At 58.8% G+C, this 20,758-nt stretch overlaps 5 protein-coding genes across 5 annotated transcripts; 4 read left to right on the top strand and 1 right to left on the bottom strand.

Moving 5' to 3' along the window:
• Positions 1-1,402: 1,402 nt before the first annotated feature.
• On the bottom strand, positions 1,403-3,991 carry VTJ83DRAFT_6628 (uncharacterized protein; the record flags this gene model as incomplete). Its single annotated transcript, XM_071013360.1, has 6 exons — positions 1,403-1,450; positions 1,504-1,935; positions 1,989-3,152; positions 3,422-3,585; positions 3,797-3,813; positions 3,945-3,991. 6 exons carry the CDS (start codon positions 3,989-3,991, stop codon positions 1,403-1,405), a joined length of 1,872 nt encoding a protein of 623 aa, XP_070864255.1.
• Positions 3,992-6,478: 2,487 nt separating this feature from the next.
• On the top strand, positions 6,479-7,728 carry VTJ83DRAFT_6627 (uncharacterized protein; the record flags this gene model as incomplete). The annotated part of the gene is made up of 2 exons (XM_071013359.1): positions 6,479-6,855; positions 6,963-7,728. The coding sequence occupies 2 exons, from the start codon at positions 6,479-6,481 to the stop codon at positions 7,726-7,728; spliced, it is 1,143 nt and encodes a 380-aa protein (XP_070864254.1).
• A 5,974-nt stretch (positions 7,729-13,702) lies between these two features.
• Positions 13,703-16,747, top strand: VTJ83DRAFT_6626 (uncharacterized protein; the record flags this gene model as incomplete). The annotated part of the gene is made up of 5 exons (XM_071013358.1): positions 13,703-14,069; positions 14,138-14,493; positions 14,550-14,706; positions 14,780-15,024; positions 15,086-16,747. 5 exons carry the CDS (start codon positions 13,703-13,705, stop codon positions 16,745-16,747), a joined length of 2,787 nt encoding a protein of 928 aa, XP_070864253.1.
• A 777-nt stretch (positions 16,748-17,524) lies between these two features.
• On the top strand, positions 17,525-19,167 carry VTJ83DRAFT_6625 (60S ribosomal protein uL3; the record flags this gene model as incomplete). The annotated part of the gene is made up of 6 exons (XM_071013357.1): positions 17,525-17,537; positions 17,716-17,794; positions 17,885-18,041; positions 18,100-18,123; positions 18,198-18,847; positions 18,912-19,167. The coding sequence occupies 6 exons, from the start codon at positions 17,525-17,527 to the stop codon at positions 19,165-19,167; spliced, it is 1,179 nt and encodes a 392-aa protein (XP_070864252.1).
• Positions 19,168-20,047: 880 nt separating this feature from the next.
• Positions 20,048-20,746, top strand: VTJ83DRAFT_6624 (uncharacterized protein; the record flags this gene model as incomplete). The annotated part of the gene is made up of 2 exons (XM_071013356.1): positions 20,048-20,324; positions 20,490-20,746. The coding sequence occupies 2 exons, from the start codon at positions 20,048-20,050 to the stop codon at positions 20,744-20,746; spliced, it is 534 nt and encodes a 177-aa protein (XP_070864251.1).
• Between the last annotated feature and the right edge of the window lie 12 nt (positions 20,747-20,758).

The raw sequence follows: 20,758 nt of genomic DNA, 5'->3' as shown, positions 1-20,758 counted from the left end.
TCTGTTCATATGGGAAGCCGATTTTGCGTTGTTTTGCATGAGGAGGTGACGGGCTTGAGCATATTGGATGGCGTTCAGGTTATGAAAAGGGATAAAAAAGTTGCATGGCTACATGGGGATGATGATGAAATACCCAGCACTCTCAGCATAGGCCGAAATGTTAGCCATATAATAATTCAAGAAATATCATGGACGTATACAACCCAAGGTCTCGGAGGGTATTAGTGTCCCTGGTCGCCAGAGCACGATCCTCACAAACTCGTCACGCGACGATAACACAAAATATACCATCGTTACTAGTGACAGGCCTGAACAACACTGTCGAGGTAGTTAACAACAATGATCTCTCATAACTCAGGTTCAAAACCAATAAATAATATCTAGGCAACAAAAGCCCCGATCAACTATCGAAACTTGCTTCGTAAATATTCTCACAAGATGCCGAAAGTAGGTAACTCAAACCAACCCAACGCTAGCTGCCCGTCATCAAATCACCATCCTATCCACCCCCCACGACAAAACCCTCAAAACCGTATACGCCCGTACCATACAACAAACTTTCTCTCTTTCCCTGCCGCCCATGACCCCGTGCGACTCCTGAGGATAGGACACTCCCCAAACGCCAATCGTATCAAACATTCTCTGGTGACTTTTTTACCCACACGATGCGCCGAAACTCCAAAACAAAGGAGACAACAACCTATCCGTCATTGAATAGGCCATAAGCGAGAGTGCCCGAAGCCCCGTCTTTTCTTGGTTGTGATGATGATGATGATAACGATGATGATGATGGTGGTGGTGGTGTCAGGAGCTCGAGAGGAAATTCGATGAAGTAGATCATCGATAGTTGCCAAAGCGTCATGCATACAGGCCAGAAACTAAATCCCTAGCCACGGCGCGGCATACCTCGCAGGCCCATGAAGCAAATGGAGGATGGGGCCCAGGTCGAACTATAGCAGCAACATGTCCGTCGTGGTAACGTCCACAGCGAGATTTCTTCGAGGCATTAAAATCGGGAGCGATGCGGGTTCGGCTTGCAAGAGTCGCCTTCGGGCATCCGACGCGGGTGCTCTTTACCGTGGAATCCACCATCCAGCTGGCGAAAGTCTGATGGCCCAGTTGTTTGCATGATCTTCCACGTGCACGACGCCCGCCTGTTTACACAGGTTTCTGGCAGCATGCCAACAAGATGCCGCTTGGTTTCCAAGCCTGAATCGAGCATGGCATACTTGGCCAACGCTGTTCAGAACTCCTCGGCGCGGCTCTGACTCGCCCTCACGGTGGGCAACGAAAACTCAGGGCCCGGAGCACCTTGAACGGTCTTGAACAATGGCACACCGTTGGCGATCGGTCCGTTGGGGCAGTGGATGGAATCTTTTCGTCGCCAGTTACAAGAGCAGGCTCATCCCTCGAGTTCCGGGGTTGGGTCGCGAAGATCGAGGATAGCAAGCTAATCAATCATTAGACCAAGTCGGATAACAGCACGGTTTTGGATCCACGTACCTTGTTTTCCAAACCAAAGACAAGCCGCTGACCCTCGGCATCCCATCCAAGACACGGGACGACATCCTCGGAGTCCGAGCCCGAGCTGGGGCTCTGCCAACCCGGCTGGGGCACCCAGCTTGCCTTTGGCACCGTGCTATCGCTAACCTTCCAGACTAGGATCCTATCGTGCGTGGCGACGGCGATAAAGGATCCGTCAGGGCTCATGGAAAGGCTGTTGACGGCGAGCGGGGGCGGCATGTTGATGATGGATTTGGGAAGTGAATCGGCGCTCCGAACGTTGTAGATCATGATATTGCCGTCTTCGCCGCCCGAGACCAGCAGCCGCTCATGCCGGCAATCGGGGTCACCCAGCAGCGGTTGCCATTGAAGGCTGGTGACGGGGCCATCGTGGGCGGCAATCTGGCGACGGCTCCCCGCCTCGTCCCAAACCTGAAACGGGTTAGTAAACAAAACAACACCGGGAGAGCGACAAGGACACTCACATCGATGTAACCCTTCTCGCTGGCCGTCGCGACCAGCTTCGACCGCCAGTCAAACTCAACCAGGCTGAACCGCTCGTCCTTGCCCGTCTTGAACTCGCGGCCCTGCACGATGCCGTTTTCGGTGCATCGGAACGAGGCGAGCAAGTCGCCGCCGCACAGGATGAACTCGGTCTCGCTGATCCAGGTCGTGTCGAGGCTGTCGGTGCGGAGATCGTGCTCGAGGGAGTGCGACATCGAGTTCGCAAAGGACGGCGATGAGATGTGAATGAGGGTCCCGGGCTTCTCCAGCCCCTTGCTGACGTCGGGGCAGATGGCGAGGAGGAGGGTGCCATTGGGGCTCCAGCAGAGGTTGGTGACAGGAGAGTCGAGGCCGTCAAAGCGATGCAGGTTCGTACCGTCGACAGACCAGATGCTAACGCGCGACTTGGGCCCTAGCTCGGCGGCGACGGCAATGAGATCGCCGTTGGAGCTCCAGGCCATGGCCGACACGGTGGCGTTCTTGGGCAGGTCGTCGTCAACGATGTTGATGGCCGAACGGCTGGCGGCATCCACGTGACTGGGATCCGCGTCGGACAGGGTCCTCCTGTCTTGATAGGGTAGCGTCCAAATGCGGGCTAGCGCATCGGTGCCGGCAGTCGCCAAGAGCAATGGGTCCCGCGGGTTCCACTCGCACAGGAGCACAAGAGGGCTCTCAGCCGCCTCGTGGTCAGGAGCTCCGTCGGCAGCGCCCAGCTGAAGAAACACTGTGCTGCGAGTCAGGTCGCGCGTCTTGTCCACCTGGGTGCCCCTCGACGGGCCTTCGGTGCGCAACAGCGGTGACTCGGCCTGCTCGCCCTCGAGTGGTGACGGGTAGGCGTGATGGCTGGCGGCGTCTGGGCGTTGGTCAATTTCCATTGGCGCGGCGCCTGTATCGGCCCCATTCTCGTAGCCGTTGCTGAGCCGCTGTCGCTTTGCGGGGGACCCATGCGACACCAGCTCGTCGTGATGGTGCCGCAGCTCGGCCGCACGTTTCCGCGGGTTGCTGTCAATCTCGTCGGCCTCGGCGTCGAGTTCGGAATCCTCCTCGTCGACGTCCTCGCCGTCCGCGAACTCGGGCTCAAATTTCAACGGCCCAAACACCCCTCGGGGGGCCACCTCGGCTGTCTCGGCAGCATCTTGGGAAGCCTGCAGGACAAATTGTCAGCGACAGGACCCCGGCAAGCGCGCGCACCCACCACCCCACCCCCCCTGGGTTTCGCTGGCCAGCCAGCCATCCGGGCCTCCATTCGGCCATGCACAGCCAGCAAAAGGCTCAGATCAGCCAGCACACCAACACCAGCCGATTCCGCGCCGGGCTGCAACCCCAACAAAAGAACCGGCAGCGACGCCTGGGGAAGCGAGAATGAAACAGGAACGCAGACGGGGCGGGAATAAAAGGAGATCAAAAAAGTTACCTTTTGCGACTCGGCGAACTTTCGCTGAAAGTCTTCGTAGATGAGGCCTTTGTTCAGCAGCGACACGAGCGCATACGTGTTGACATGAGCGGCGAAGTCGAATTGCCGGTGCGGTTGCGGGATCCTCCACTCCTTTTGCAGCTTGGCGGCTGTTTCTCGATAATCTGCGCGTTCGGGGGTTAGTCTTGCCTCACCTCGCACACGCACGCACACACCCAGCATCACCGCCGCTCTCGTCCTCACGCGCCTGCGCTCCAAAGCAAGGCGCACTACGGTGAGGAGGACAAGACGGCCACCCGAACATCAGGGAGAGGCAAATCCGCCTCCCCGAGTGCCGACGCGGCCCTTGTGATGCAATACGATCCAAACACATACTGGATTCGAGGAGGTATCTGGATTCCGGACAAAGAGAGCCGGCAAGGTTAGCATTGACGAGAGGCCGGCGGGAGAATCAGCACCCCCCTTTTCCCCCATTGCCGTGGCGGAATCAAGAGGGGAAAGGCCGGAAAATGGGACGACGAACCTCCAGATGAGAAAGTTGACCCGGTCCGTGTCCAGGAGCTCCTTCATTGTCACGATGGGGTGTGCCCGTCACAGCGGGTGGGCAAGGCGGGCAAGGAGCGGCGATGAAGGCGTGCAACGGTTGTCGAGATGGATGTTTGACAGCAGCGATGAGCGGACGCGATTGTGCGCGCGCAACGTGCCGGCGAAATGGTGGTTTCGGGGCGTGGGTCGGATTGGGGTGGTGATGAAGGGCAAGCAAGGTGAAGTGAAAAGGGAAACCTCGAAAAGACGTCGCCAGGCCGAGATTTGAGATTGGCACCAAAGTCTGGGCCACACGGACAAGCACCCACTGACGGGGCCACGGGCGACCCCCGGTGCGGGTTTGGCTTTCGGCCGGTTTGGGTGTGCGGGTGTGCTTGTGTGTGTGAAGGATCGAAAGGCGCTGGACGACCCACCGGTCCACAGGGGCCCTGAAGTCTTGTGTCCCTGCCGCTGTTTTAGGCGAGCAACCTAGAATCCTGGGGCGCACGCTAAGCCATTTCGAGAAGCACCTTCAATCGCTCAAACGGCGTGGCCCCGCAACTGGGCAAGATGCGTGGCAACCGAACCAGGGGATGGATGGGATGGATGATCTGAGGCGTCATCAGCTCGGATGACGAGTCCTTCAGACAGCGCTCAAAACATGTGCATGCATGGAAGGAAACAGAATCAACACAATGCCGTATATCATCGAGATGGGCTTCGCGAGTCCTGCAACGAGCCATTCTGCTACCTAAGCATCCCATCAGCTTCCCACCGACCAGCCGTGGAACTCAAGGTTCGCATTACGATGAAGGTCAGAATCAGAATGTTCAGGACCTGCACGCCATTCGACCACGGGTTTTTGCCCTCAGATGCCGTGTGGTCAAGATCGGCGTCGCGGAATGCAACGACCTGGTCTGCCCCTGCTCCGTGGCTTGAGCTGTGTCATACATTCGCGAAAGCCCGAGGCCCTCCCATCGCACCGCTTCCCGTCGTCACCTCACCTTGTCTCTCTGTCCATTGTGGCTCGGTCTGGCATCGAAAAAGGATCTCAACTGAATGGGGGTCGCCCGGCCTTGGGCTTTCCCGCACTGAGATGACGGTCTGTGCCGCCGATGTCACCCTGAATTTCACCTGTTCCAGCCGGTGACCTCCGCTCCCGCTCGCTTCTTGACACTCTACACCACCTCCCCCAACCAAGGAGGCTGACACCTGCACAAAAAAAAAAAAAAGACGTGCAAGACTAGGAGCGCCTTGAATCAGGGTCCCCGGTGATGAAATCGGCCAAAGTTCGCTATCCTTGGCGTTCGTGGCCGGCTGTCGGGGGTGGTCTCAACGCTTCCCGTTGTCGGGGAGCTCGAGATCCATTGCCTGTCCTCGGCAAGGCGTAATTTACTATACGTACACGTAAGGTTACAGATCCAAGAAAGCGGGTCGCCCTCCACACTGATCCTACACCCGCTTGAACGGGATCTCTGCCAGGGTTGTCCGCATACGCCGCGGCTGCAGATGACCATCGCCTTGGAAGACTACTGCGTAGAGGAAAATTTCACTTGTGCAACTGTGTTCGGCGCTCCACCTGGACGGGGCAGATGGCGGACCTGCATCAACTCCACAGCGTCATCAATCACGAACGACATTGGATTGATGACGGTTGTGTGTTGTTTGTTTTTCTTGTCCGTGGAACCGCGTGACATGCTGCAACCCCGGTCGGATCCAGACGCGGCGATACGTGTAGAGAGGGCACACGCAGGGGGGGAGACGAGGAAACAAGCCCGGCGAGGGGATCTGTCAGGTCAAGGGAGGCGCCAATCAACGGCGAAAGCGGATGTTTCAGGGGCGACCTCAAGCGGTGGCGCGCATCTCCCATCCACGACTGCGGGGACGATGATGGAAAAGCTGGCTCGTGGAGGTTGATGCCTTGCGCCGTACATATCGGCAATCGCAACAGCATTGCGGTGCCATGGACATGGTGGCATGCTCTGAGATAACCTGATGTTTCGTTGGCACCAGGGCAGCAGGTGTCCGGGCCAACATGCGGGCTCCTGTGACAGTGTGGCGTTTTGCAAGCAGCGACCCTTGCTCGGCCAGACAAGGCGGAGAACAACGCTGGGCTTGCGAGGATGGCGGTGATGTCTCAACGTTAAATCCTCGAGACATCCCCGTGACGCTGGCTGGAGGATCCATGATTCAACCTACCGCTATTGTCTTGCCTCGCGCAGACTCGTCGTCCATCCTTGCGCGTCCTCGGTAACAGCTGGGTGTTGGCTCTTTGTTGGCCCGCTGGCAGCTTTGTTGGGATGTTCAGCCACATGCGCCAAGATGCGGCACCCCTTCCATGTTCCTGCCTGAAAAGTCAGGGAGATGCCTGCAGACGGCAAAAGCCCGGTTGACGGCTGACGATGGAAGTGGGTCAAGCCCGTCTCCGGCCCGTCACCAAAAAGTGTGGGCACCAGTTCCCGGCTACCAAGACACTTTCGCCCGAACCTCCAAGGAACGGCACCGAACTGAACTTGGACGTCGCAACCAACCATGCCGCCCCGAATAAATATCCCGCCTGTGACGCGTATTGTGCTCATCGTCCTGGGCGTCCAGTCCGTCCTGAGCGCGGCAGTCCGCTACCGCCAGTGGACTGCCAACTCCGAGATCGTCATCCCCTATTTGAACCTGGTCCCGCAGCTCTCGCTCGTCTACCCCTGGACGTTCCTGACAACCACCTTTGTCGAGAGCAACGTCTTCACCCTCTCGATCGCCTTTGCCACCTTCTATAATGGCGGTCGCTATCTTGAGCGCGCGTGGTCGTCGCGGGAATTTGCAAAGTTTCTGCTCATTACCTCGCTCGTGCCCAACACGCTTTGCTTTGGCACCTCGATCCTGTTCTTCGCCCTAACAAGGAACGAGCGGTGGACGTATGCAGCGCCCTCCCAACCCCCCACCCTCTATCACCCACAACTTGATTCGAGATGGACGTTATTGGATTTTCGAGACACTAACATGGCTTCTTCTTTGCTTCCAGGCTCATGACCATCGCCGGCACGATCCCGATCCAAATCTCCTTCCTGGTTGCCTTCAGCCAGCTCGTTCCCGCCCACACCGTGACCCTCTTCCGGGGCCTTCTCTCGCTGCGCGTCCCGCGCTTCCCTCTTCTCTACATCGGCCTTATCACCCTCCTCTGCCTCACGCCCATGCTCACTGCCGCCTCCTTCTTCCTCGCCGTCTACGGGTTCCTCGTGAGCTGGACCTACCTGCGCTTCTACAAGGTCGCATTCCCCGACCTCGACACCTCCCAACCGAGCTCCCTCCGCGGCGACGCCAGCGAGACGTTTGCCATCGCCGAGTTCTTCCCGGGGCCGGTGCGCCCGGCGGTGGCCGCCATCTCGGCCCACGTCTTCAACGCACTCGTCGCCATGCGACTGTGCGTGCCCTTCAGCCAAGCCGACATCTCGGCCGCTCGCGGCGACCATCACCGCCACCACAGCTTCTCGTCGCGCGGTGTGCCCGGCAGCGCCCGCGCCGAGGCCGAAAGGAGAAGGGCGCTTGCCCTCCGTGCGCTTGACCAGCGCCTGCACGCCGCGACTGCCAACGCTGCCGCCCGCGCCCAGAGCGCCCCTGTCCCGCCTGCCGTTGCGCCGCCGGCACCCTCGGCCACAGGCCCTACGGTACAGACACAACCACAAGCGACGCCGTCCAATGCCATGACGGCGCACACCACTGGCGGGACGGGGTTGCTTGGAGAGACAAACTACAATCCGGATGTGGATGCGGATAACAGCAGGCCGTGAGGCCCCGCAGAAGGCTGGAGCGGCTATGGCCCTACGTTTGCTCCTTCTCGTCTGCTGTTATTGCAACAAAAGAGAGCGTCTTCGCTCATGGGGGTAATGGATGTGGTGTTCATTCTTTCATCACGGTTTATGGACGGAATACGGAGGGGGAGGGATCTTGATTCCAGCGAAACTTGGGAGCGGCGCAGCGGTCTGGAGTAGAAGGAGTTCCCCAGAATGGGAAGGCAGTTGAATCGACAGCTGATATCCATCTGTCGGGGGAGAAAACGGGGAGGGCAGGCAACTTCATGATTTGACGCCTGTCTTTTCATAAGGCTATGGAACGTATTGGGATGCCTACGGGCGCAGAGAAGGACGCTACATTGAGGTAATTTAAGCTGTAAGACTATCTAGATGTGTTTTTCATGGTGTTTCAATGGAGGGTTGCTGTCGTTCGGCTGGACCCGGCTGCACTCAGCTTACTCTAGACACTTAGAGGAAGAACCGTGCGTCAGCGGAAGATATACGTACACAGTACGCAGCAGTACGTCGTGGTTGCTGCCCGGTTCAGGGTGGCTGTCTTAGGTGACATTGCAAGGACGCTGGCAAGGGCACGTCTATTGAGCGTTGATTCGAGCGGCCTCAGAGTCCGAGTCGTGACGTGCATGGCGACGTTCCGTTGTCTTAGACACTTAGCGAGATCCATCCGGTTCGTCACCGCCCCTGAGCTTATCATCAAACATCCTTCCATTCGTTCCTTTATATGGCAAGCCGAGAGGGTAGCTGCGTCGCGGGCCCTCACCCGCTGCGAGAGAAACGGGTTCTAGGATGTGGCCGAGGCAGTCGGCCGCATTGTTTTGGGAAGAGACCGGAGACGTCGAGTCGATGCACATGCACGATACCTATACGGAGTACTCCGTAGGTCCATCCAATGGGTCCACTCGCGTCCTCCCCCCCCCCCCCCCCCTTGTGTAGAGAACCACCGCTCCATGTCTTACTTTGAATACATCTAGCCAATTTAGCTTACCACGTTGGCGTGTTCAGATGAATGTGGGTTCGGCGCAGCTCGACGCTGCCGCAGACCGGGCTGGCCTTCCTAGGTACTGTAACTATGTGATGATGACTGAGGAGCGGGCTTGCGGCCGGGCAGGTCGGCGCCCATTCGGATAGGCAAGGCTGGCGCCGGGGTGCCGCTGGGATTGGGGAATGGAGACAAACTGCCGACCACGGTTTCTGTTTACATGTTGGGACGGTCTTTGGCGGCCGTCTGGGTCAAGCGTGACATGACGACCCAGCTGTCAGTCTGCGATGGGGCTGTATGAGGTTCTTGCCCTTCCTTATCGATCACGGCGGTTCCTTGGCACCATCTTTACTGTACACAGTACTGCGTAAGTACGGTAAGACCGCAGCCGGGGAATCATCCGCCTGGCTGGGGCGGGGCAAGAACAGAACCCTGGACGCCCAGCCACTTCAACCATGAGCCAAGGCTGCCAGGCGCAGCCCTTTCCCCCCCCCCCCCCCCCCCGCCCCCTCTCCAGTTCGGATGGTGAGCATACCGCTCAGCACCTCGACTCGCCCACGGTGCCTGACAGACACCGTACTGCCGCACGATACCTACCTATGGGCGGCCGTACGAGACCAAATGCTGTCCTACTCAACCTGCGTGGACGCGTCGACAAGGTACCAACCAAGGATCGAGCAACATTCTATCCCCCAGCCGAACTTTGGGCTCGGGTTCTGCAATGGAATTGTCTCGCATAACCCGTGATGGCCATGGGCTGGCTGGAAGAATTCTTCTCTAGGTTGTTGAAGGGTGATGGGCCTCTTTGGAACCCTGAGGTTTAGGTGCCTAGGTACTCCGGGCAGAAGCGGACAGGCGGCCTGTAGCTACACGAAAACGCATGTTGCTTGTCCTTCGACAAGAATGATCTTCGAGGCCCAGGTTGCCTAAACGGTCTCGTCGCTCAAACAAGAGACCTGGATATTCTGCCGAGGTGATATCCGTCCATACCACAGCACAGAGCTAATGGAACTCTGGACACAGATTCCATTTCTCGTGTCATCTCGCATCACATTACAAGGCATGCCTGACATGGAAGTTTTCCGTATCACAAAAGACGTAGGCGTGGATGTGCCTAACAGAGTGTTGGTGTTCCATCGCAGGGGCAGGGAGGGGGGGTGATTTGACGGCAGGGTTATCGATCAAATGTGGCTTGTGCTTCGACCACCACCTCGGGGGGAAGGGGGGTGTTGCTAGAAACGCCCTCGTCTCGTCTCCTCGTGGCGAACCAGCTCGAGACACAACACGTTTATCCATCCCAGACTCTTGCTGCCTACGACCTCCACGGTTCGCTGCCGTGAATGTATCGCTATCCCAGGGCGGCGCATCACCCGGCCACCACCTCCTCCCAATCCTTTCAAGCCTCCGAGACCTTGCGCGCCACATGCTGCAACTCGAGCGACCTGCCGGGCCTGTCAGCGCGGCGGCTCGCTGGTACTGGTGCGGCGTAGCAAACGCAATCTGACCACAACACACACACCCTTCCACTGATCAGCGGTACCTACTCTGTATAGGTGTATGTAAACCCGCCACACACTCCCCGAGTGAGGTCACCACGCACGCCCAGACAAACGCCCTCTAAGGACGCTGGGCCCCAGAAAGCCGGCCGTTACCTCCCGGACCCCCCCCCCCCCCTCCTTCTCCAGAGGAGCCCCCTTGTCCGAGCGAAGGCTGCACCACCACACTCATGCCTGTCAACGCATCCTACGTACCCAAAGATACTGCCCACTATCCCTCGTGGATTGGGATACAGGACGGACGAAATAGGATGCACGGACAGATGATTGCCATGGAACGAGAGCCAAGTCTGACTCGAGTTGTTGTCCCCGTACAATTACAATCCCCTCTTTTCTCCACTCCTCGTCTACATGTTATCCCCAAGGCGACGGAGATGGGATGAACGAGGCTGAGTAACGACACATCAATCACCGGTAGGAAAATTCCGTCGTGCAGAACTCAGGTTGTTGGTTCTGCATGACAATCGAGCAGCAACGCTTTCATTTTAGACGCTCCACGGGGGAAAAAGGCGTTTTTTTATTTTAATTTTATGTTTTAACCCCCAGAGAGCGTCGCAGGCGCCTCATAAGGTTGCTTGTGTGGTTTGGGTTTCTTGTGCGTTCTTCGTCATCCCATCTTGTGATTTGCCGAGACGTCGCATATCCTGCGATTTCTGGAACACTGGTGGAGCGGAGCGGACGTTCTTCCCTTGATTTTAGCGCCCGGCCCCTCTCCTTCTCGTCAAACTTCCCGTCGTATGCCAAGGCACCAAGACAGGATTAGAGGAGACGGGAAGGTAAGAAAGTGGGTCGCTCAACAACATTGAACGGTAGGTCTACGCTACATTAGGTAGCGTGAGCGTGTTGAACAAGTGGCATGGGCGAGCAATATCTGCACGTGTACGCAGTATCAATCGACACGGAACAGTGCAGCGATATGGAAATTAATTAACTCTTTGCAGGATATCCCAACCAGGGAGCGACAGGACGGCTGGTCCGTCGGGTGTTGGAAAGAAACATCGCTTGGCGCTGGTGATCTCACCCTAGAGCCCTGAGATGCAGCCTGGCGACCGTTAGTTACACGAGTCGGGTGTGCCCGAGGTCTCCAGTGTTAGATAGCCCGAGCCGGCACGACCTGGAGCGGTGCAGAAAAAAGCCGAACGCTGTCAGGGGAATATATGTTGACCTGAGCTTCACGCTCGTTCTCTTTCAAAAGGTTTTCTGTCTTTTTTGGAGGACGCCCCTGAACCCGGGCATCGCATCGAGACGCGGGATGATCATGAGCAGGCGAGGCAAGCCAAGCCGACGGGGTGGATGCGCAGCCGGAGAGAAAAGAAACGCTTCTATCAATCAGACCGACAGGGCAACACAACGCACCTGGACCAGGGGGTTGGGTCTGCTCTGGAGGGGATCAGAGGGCCATTGCATGTTTCGTCTCTCACCTTCGGAGCTCGCTCCTGACTTGTTTGGGTGAATCGCGGCTTGCACCAGTGCGACGTAGATCATTCACCCGCCAATTTGCGGGATAGTCGCAAGCCAAGCCGAAATGAGGGAATGCGAAGAAACATTTTGCTGTTGCCGTGATGAACGAGACAGATAACTAAATGTATTGTAGAAGCATTGCGGACGAATTGCGCGCACAGCCTCGGAGGAAGTCTGTCTACGAAGTACCTACCTACATACCTAGGTCGTTCATAACAAGACCCGGGAATAATGTGATCAATTGGGGCCGGTTTCATCCCGTGGAGAACCTGAGAGCGGTTTTGTGCTTCTGCTGCTGCCGCTGCTGGCAACTTCTCACGTGCAGAATCATGCGCGCGCGCGCCGAAGCGATCCTTCAGCGACCTTTAAAACAGGCGCGGCCTGTGTGGAAGGATTGGGGGGCTGGGGTGGCTTGCACCTTACCGGAGACGGGATGCCGCCCGCCAACAAACACAACGCAACCTGGGGTCAAGCGAACTTCCCCCTTGGTCGGGCGGTCGGTCGGGTGGTCGGTCGGAGGGGGGTGTGCCGGCTTCGTGTCTGGTATTTTCCGACGCAGCACCCAAGAGCCGTTGCCCGCCGGTTGTCTGTTCTCCCACCGATGCAGCAGCCCACACACCGCAACCCGGGGTTGCATGCGTTGGGTGACGGAGCGCGGGTGGATCCTGGTCGTTCTTGGCGCCATGCACGGGGATGGGGAAGAACCTAACTACCTGCTTAGCAACATAGTTACCTTAGGGGGGGGGGGGGGGGGGGGGAGGGGTGGAGTGGGCATCAGGCCGTGGAACCACACCCCCCTGTCGCCACGGCAGGCCACCACAAAAACAAAAAAAGGCCTACGCAGTACTGGTAGCCGCTGGCTCTGGAACACGCTCCCTCCCCTGGGCTCTGGGGAAGAGAGACGCAGCACTCCAGAGAAGAGGCTGGGCGGCAGTGGGGGCGGAACAGCAGGTGGTTTCTCTGCAACTTCCAGTGGGACGTTTGTTGGATCAGGTAATTTTTCCATGGCCGTGCATTGTTTACCTCCCTCGGCGTCGGGCACCACGCGCAAAAGAGAGAGGGGATTCCTGTATGCGCATCCTGCACATCATGGAGGGATGGATGATGGTGATGAAGAGGGGGGGGGGAGGAGGAGGAGGGTCTGAAGAGGAGGAGGAGGAGTGCAACCGCACACGTGTCTGGCTGGGTAGGCTCCTGTCTGGAACCTCCCAGCGGTCCCTGCGTGCCTGTGGCGACATCGGGGATCGAAACGGCGGGGGGTGGGAGAGACGGGATCAATCAGCCGCAGCCCGCAGCCAAACTTTCATGTCGTCGCATGCCCAAAAGGCGTTCTCGCTTTCCCTGTTCGGGCCAAATCACAGTCCGCTTATCGCCGAATGGATCCCCACTTCTCTTCCCCTTGCCGACCCACCCCTGTGTCATTTCTTGGCTGTTCTGCGAGACAAGAACGGGAAGACAATTGCCAGATCCCTGTCGGTTGTGGGTTAGGTGTTCTACGCGGCCGCTCGGACTGCGGGAGCGAAATGCTTTCCTCCCCAGCCCGACTCTCCCCCATTCTGACATTTTCCCCAAACTCCAGCTTCCCATGCTGCAGCGTCCTCTCTAGGTAGCCCACGTGTGTCGGCCAACGCTGAACCATCCGGCCGGCACGAGCCCAGACGCCAGCGAGCATCTTTTCGACGGCTCTGACTTTGTTGCTCGTTTTAATCACCCTTTTTGACCTCGTTCTTGTTGTCTCGTCGGCCTGGTCGGCAATCGCCCTGACACGCTCATCAAGGAGGAACCCGTGCGAGCGCATCGGGCCGTCCACAACGACGACGGCGAACCCCCCCCTTCTTATTTCCAAAGACATCATCGCGCACGCTTTGATACGCTTCTCGGTTAGCTTGCGAACGTCCCTCCTCGACCCCCGAGGCACCAGGCTTTATCGCGCTTTCCCACCGTGATCGCCGCGCGAATGCCCGCGACCATGGCCAACCACCATCCCTCGCCCCCAATGCATCAGATGCATCACGGCCCCCAGGGCCCGGCGCGCGCCGCCCCCCCGCCGCCGCCCCAATCGTTCTCCGCGTCGCGCCAGACGCTGCTGCAACAGACCGAGGCCGTTTGGATCCAGCTCGGCAACCTCGCCGAGCAGATGGGCAACCTGGACGACGCCATGGCCTCGTATGAGCGTGCCCTGCGGACTAACCCCAACTCGATCCCTGCCATGAACGCCATGAGCTCGGTGCTTCGGACCCGCGAGGACTTCCCTAAAGCTGCCGAGTACCTGCAGGCGATCCTGAAGCTCGACGACCGCAACGGAGAGGCGTGGGGATGCCTTGGTAAGTGCAGCTGCCGGGTTTCCGCGTCGCCTTGTTGTGGGATGCCTCGCTGATGTCGCCTCCACTAGGCCACTGCTATCTGATGATGGATGATCTCCAACAGGCGTACAATGCCTATCAGCAGGCCCTGGTTACCCTTCCCAACCCCAAGGAGCCCCGGCTCTGGTACGGGATCGGCATCCTGTACGACCGCTACGGCTCGCTGGACCATGCCGAGGATGCGTTCGCCAATGTCATGAAGATGGCGCCCGACTTCGACAAGGCCCACGAGATTTACTTCCGCCTCGGTATCATCTACAAGCAGCAGCAGAAGTACAACGAGTCGCTGGAGTGCTTCAAGTACATCGTCAGCTCGCCGCCGCCGCCTCTGACGGAGGAGGACATCTGGTTCCAAATCGGCCACGTCCACGAGCAGCAGAAAGAAGTGGGTTCCGACCGTAGATCGCCGTGTTTCTCTGACGCGCTAACACCTAGCCTCAGTTCGAGAATGCAAAGATGGCCTATCACCGGGTCCTCGAGCGCGATCCGAACCACGCCAAGGTTCTGCAGCAGCTCGGCTGGCTCCATCACACGCAGAGCCAGCACCCAGATAGCCAGGAGCGCGCCATCGAGTATCTCGAGAAGTCCGTCGCAGCGGGTGAGTCTTAATTTCCTCCCATCCCTTCAACCCGGCAGCTCATGGCACGACCGACTGACACCCTGGACAACAGATCAATCGGACGCTCAGAGCTGGTATCTCCTGGGTCGCTGCTACATGCAGATGCAGAAGTACCCCAAGGCCTACGAGGCCTACCAACAGGCCGTGTACCGCGACGGCCGGAATCCCACCTTTTGGTGCTCGATCGGTGTGCTGTACTACCAGATCAACCAGTACCGGGACGCCCTCGACGCCTACTCTCGTGCCATTCGGCTCAACCCTTGGATCTCCGAGGTTTGGTACGATCTCGGCACCCTGGTGAGTTGCCCTCCCTTCTATCGGCCTTGCTGGCGGCCCATACTGACACAATGCGTACCAGTACGAGTCGTGCAACAACCAGATCGCCGACGCCCTGGATGCGTACCAGCGCGCGGCCGAGCTGGACCCCAACAACCCGCACATCAAGACGCGCCTTCAACTGCTCCGTGCCCAGGCCAACGGCGGTGCCCCGCCCCAGCAAGCGCCGGTGCCTACCGATGTTCATCCTCAGGCTTATCAGGCGGCTGGTGCCGTCGGCCCTCCGGGCCCTCAGTGGGCTGGCTCGGGCTCTGGTGCTCCTCCGCAGCAGCCGCAGCCCATGCTTAACGGCAGCGGCCCGAATCCTGGCCCTGCTGGGCCGAACGGTTGGTCTGGTAGGATCTCGGACATCAACCCTCCCCCGCAGCCCCGGAACCCCTACGCTAGCGAACGCGAGCCCTTTCGGGGCCAGGGCGGGCCCGCCCAGCGACCCCCCAGCCCTCAGCAAGAGCACCAGATGAGGCCGTACCAGGAGCTCAACAGGGTTCCCGAGCAGCACCGGCGCGGGCCGTCTCCCCCTCCTCCCGGTCACTACGCAGCTCCGCCTCCGCCTCCGCCGCCGCACCATCAACCTCAGCAGCAACAGCAGCAGCAGCAGCAGCAGCAACAGCAACAACAACAACAACAGCAGCAGCAGATCCAGGGATCGCAGCCTCCGCGGGTTCGTAACCCCAACTACGGAGGTCACACTCCCGCCGCCGTTCTCCAGCCCAGCTCGGCGCCTGGTCCCAGCGGATCTGGGTCGAACCCCCTGATGCCCTACCGTGCCGGCAGCCCTCGGAACGAGGGCCGCCCTCCCATTCATGAGAACCGGATGCCGTCGCCCAAGTCGGCGTACCCGCAACACCAGACCTCATACCCGGCCCATCCGGACCAGCAGGGACCCCACGGCCCTGAAGCTGGCGTCTCGCATCCTCCGCAGCCCGGCATGCCTTCCGACGCGGGCATGCATCGCGACCATGATCCTCGTCCTCCGTCGGTCGGACCCAAGCGGATGCGCGAGTGGGAAGACGAGCGCGAGTCCAAGAAGCCCACGACCGAGGAAGCCCGTGCCCGCATGGAAGACCTGCGCCACCGCCGGCCCTCGACTCCTCCTCGTATGGAGCAGTACCGCCGCAACTCATCCGAAGCCCGTCGCTTTGATGACCGCACGCGCATGGAGGACGCCCGCCGCGCCGAGGAGCAGCGCAGGCAGCACGAGGAGAACATGCGCCGCGCCGACGACCAGCAGCGTCACCCTCCCGCCGCTAACGATTACCACCCGTCCGACGCTGCCCATCACCCGCCCTCTCACCCTCCTTCGGCCCACTTGCCGCCCATGCAGCAAGCCCCGTCTAGTGGCCCCTCATCCATGCAAGGTCTCATGCACGACGGACCCGCTAGCAACGGGCCTCAGGGCCCTGCCGGCGCCGGACCGGGGCCTGTCAAGAAGGACTACTCGGCCGGCCCTGAGGAGGCGAGGCGTCTGGAGCAACATTCCAGCGCGTCTCACCCTCCTCCGCCTCCGCCGATGGTGGGCGAACCGGAGCGTGCCGCGAGGAAGATCGAGACCGAGGATAATTATGACGATGATGAAGAGGATAAGAAGGTCGCGCCTGGACCGGGCGGGAGCGGGTCAGCGCCGAACTCGGCTACAACCACAGAGATGAAGAACGGGGCGCCTGCGGGGGTGAATGGGAACTAGGGGGTTTGAGAAGGTCACGCGATGGAGATGACGGTTGGTGATGATGTTGGGGACGGCTTGGGGTTTACTATTTCCCCCTTGTTCATTGATTTAGTTCTTGTCTTTTACTATTCTATTAGCTTTGTTTGAAGAGATGGATGGAGTGAGTCCGTTGTTTGAGCGTGGTTGATATGGGATGGTGGATGGACAGGTTCTTGGTAGGGTAGTGTCGTCGAACGGAGGCATTATTCTCTCCTTGCTCACCCGAAGTGTCTCGATGTGAGTGTCGGTAGCTATGATTCTGACCTGTACCTGGCGTTTTCGGGAGGTGGCAGGTGGCCGAACTGTTATCAATTGAAAAAGACATGGGAATTGGGGAAAGCCGTGTCTTGTTTTCTCTGGGTATTTCTGGTGTTATGGATTGAAAAACTTGACTGGCGCTTGCGTTCCCTCTGTAGATGGCTCCACGATGCGTGGACTTGAAGGTTTCATAAGTGGTAGTAGTCCTGATGCTTGCGGTGCGGGTCCCCAGCCATCAGAAGTCATGTGATCGGGGAGAGGGGGTCTTCTACAACAACCCTAACCCTCTAGCTCGAAAAGATCACGTGATATAGCTCACTCGATGCCCCACCATCTTGAACCCAGGTTAGGGCTCCGCTGTCATTGGTCCGAGCACCTGCCGCTGCAATTCCCACACAAAAATCCCACATCAAATTCCTCCACCTTTTTTTTCCTCTTCGTCGTCGGCCCCGGGGGAATTTTCAACAACCATCACGCCAACCGCAGACACCAGTCACCATGTCTCACAGGAGTGAGTGAACCCCAGATCTCTTCGTTCCCCGGATCGCCTGGTCCTTCAATGCGAAGAAATCTCCCGCCGACTTTTGCAACCGACCGGATTCTCGCGGAGAACGGACCATGCGCCCGCATCGGGGAACGATTCGATTCTACGGCACCCCGAACGGACGCAAGAAGCTGACCTCTGGCAGAGTACGAGGCCCCTCGCCATGGCTCGCTGGGCTACCTGCCCCGCAAGCGTGCTGCCCGCCACAGGGGCAAGGTCAAGTCGTAAGTAGATAGTTCTCTCGACGGACACCCGGTTTCTTCTGCTCCCGGTCCGAGACGAACCGAAGCTAATGATTGGCATCTTTTGGACAGCTTCCCCAAGGACGACCCTAAGAAGCCGGTCCACCTGACCGCCGCGATGGGCTACAAGGCCGGCATGACCACGATCGTCCGCGACCTGGACCGCCCCGGCGCCAAGGCTCACAAGAAGGAGGTCGTTGAGGCTGTGACAATCATTGATACCCCGCCTGTACGCGCAACCCAGCCCGCTTGGCAGTTTTTGTGTCAATGGCTAACATCTTTAATAGATGGTGGTTGTGGGTCTGGTTGGCGTAAGTCATTGCTGTCCGGCCGAGGGTGACCTCGAGCAAGAGGGCCGAGTGATGATATCTAACCCTCCATATAGTACATCGAGACTCCTCGTGGCCTGCGCTCCCTGACCACGGTCTGGGCTGAGCATCTCAGCGACGAGGTCAAGCGCCGCTTCTACAAGAACTGGTACAAGAGCAAGAAGAAGGCCTTCACCAAGTACGCCAAGAAGTACGCTGAGAACAACGGTGCCTCGATCACCCGCGAGCTCGAGCGCATCAAGAAGTACTGCACCGTCGTCCGCGTCCTGGCGCACACCCAGATCCGCAAGACGCCCCTCAAGCAGAAGAAGGCCCACCTCATGGAGATCCAGATCAACGGTGGCTCGGTCGCCGACAAGGTCGCCTTCGGCCAGGCCCTCTTCGAGAAGCCCGTGTCGATCGACACCATCTTCGAGAAGGACGAGATGATCGACGTCATTGCCGTCACCAAGGGCCACGGCTTCTCCGGCGTCACCGCCCGCTGGGGCACCAAGAAGCTGCCTCGCAAGACCCACAAGGGTCTCCGCAAGGTTGCTTGCATTGGTGCCTGGCACCCGTCGCACGTGCAGTGGACGGTCGCCCGCGCTGGTCAGCAGGGCTACCACCACCGTACCTCGGTCAACCACAAGATCTACCGCATCGGCAAGGGCGACGCCGACGACAACGCCGCCACCGAGATCGATGTCACCAAGAAGAAGATCACCCCGTACGTTTTTCACCAGTCCTGCTGCACGCCATGCTGGGTGATCCGAGTCGCTAACTGTACACAGGATGGGTGGCTTCGTCCGCTACGGCGAGGTCAACAACGACTTCGTCATGGTCAAGGGCTCCGTTCCGGGCACCAAGAAGCGTGTCATGACTCTGCGCAAGTCGCTCTTCCCCCAGAAGTCGCGCAGGGCGCTCGAGAAGGTCGAGCTCAAGTGGATCGATACCTCGTCCGAGTTCGGACACGGTGCTTTCCAGACGCCGGCGGAGAAGAAGCAGATCCAGGGTACCCTCAAGAAGGATCTGGCGGCCAGCTCATAAGCTGTTTACGCCTAATCCTTTCCTTGAGTGTCTTTTCGTCGTTCTTACAATGGCATTGGTGTCACGGTTCTCGTTGCTCTCTGGTTCGGGGATTCGGATTTTTTTCTATTAGCTTCGACAGCTGAGGAAAAGGGCTGCATGAGTGAAATGGGAAAATGAACCAATTGCCATTGACTGCTTGTGTGAGGTGATGATGTCGTTATCCCGTGTAAAGCGTAGGCATTCAAGTTGTTTTGGTCATCTCTTGGTGTGGTGCTGGTCTTTGCCCGATGGTCCTCTCGTTCCTTTGGATGTAAAATTCGTTAATGTTACACGGAACAGGCCGCCTTTTGTTACAAGAGAGAGGCCTCAATGCCCCGCACTTGCTGCATGGTGCAGCGTCCGTTTTTTCCTGCACCAGCGATTACATCATTGCAACCCGGCCTGTCAAGTTGCTGCAGCTCTTTAACCTAAAGCCTTCACCATGCATGCAACTCGACGAAGCCGACCTCTGCTGTCACTGCCGAACAAGCCACTGCATATACGGCTTCCCGCTCGGCCCTCAAACCCAGAACCTGCTCGCCAGCGACCGTTTTCGAGCTCTCGGAACGCTTGCCAGAGTTCATCCCCCCGAGGACATCAGACTCAGATCCCTCTTGGGCGCCCTCAACATCTCGCCACTCTCCTGCCGCAGCCGCAACGGGCGGCCTCCCCCTACTCTGCGCAGCCACAATTCTACCGCAACTCGTTTATGACGAGGCAGTCGTCATTTCTCAGTACCTCTCCTGTTTCGAGCCAGAGCAGGAGCTCGACGACGGAAGACACCCAAGGCGAAGCAGAACACAAGACAAGCGCCGCTCCACCTACGAACAATACTAGCACATCGAACCACGAGAACACAATGGCCACCTCCACCTCCGACCAAGATTATCTCGCCTTCCTCACCAAGGCCAACGAGCCCCTGACCTCGACCTCCTCCACCTCCGTGTCAGCGGCGGCGGAGGGAGCGGTGGGCAACAAGAAGTCGTTCCGCACGACGCAAGAGGGCGTGGAGGTGCCCAAGCTGTTGGCACGCGTGTGCGAGAAGCCGGATGCGGTGTATGTGAGCGATGCGGACGAGCCGTTTGAAGCCGTGGCGCTGGCGTGGGATGAGACCGGGAAAGGGCTGCCTGATGAGGGTGAGTTGACTTTGCCTCTACAACGCTTGATTGCCCCGCCTGGTTTCTGGAGGTCTGGGATGGTTCTGCCATGGCGGATTCGACCTCATGCCTCGCGTGCCATGCATCCATCGTCATTCCCCTGCTCGACGTGCTAACTGGTCCTCTTTTTTTTCCTGTGCACAGTCGAGTTTGCCCAGCTGATCGAGCACTGGGACCCGGAGCACGCCGAGGTTGAGATCCTCGACCCGGCCGACTGGGATGCGCACGGCCAGTACAACGTCATTGTGGACGCCGTGCGGGAGGCCGGCGAAGGCAACGACGTGAGGGTGTACAGGGTCGTGCGCGACCGTGTGCGGGTGGAGTACTTTGTCGTGACGACCGAGGGGAAAGGGAAGGGGGCGAAGCTGGTTGGTGTGAAGGCGCTGGCGGTGGAAAGTTAAAGGGAAGGGGTG

Source organism: Remersonia thermophila, chromosome 6 (assembly GCF_042764415.1).
Source record: "Remersonia thermophila strain ATCC 22073 chromosome 6, whole genome shotgun sequence".
In the NCBI taxonomy this organism is placed as follows: Eukaryota; Fungi; Ascomycota; class Sordariomycetes; order Sordariales; family Chaetomiaceae; genus Remersonia; species Remersonia thermophila.
Note: the sequence above shows the minus strand (reverse complement) of the source record. Positions and strands in the feature narration are given on the sequence as shown.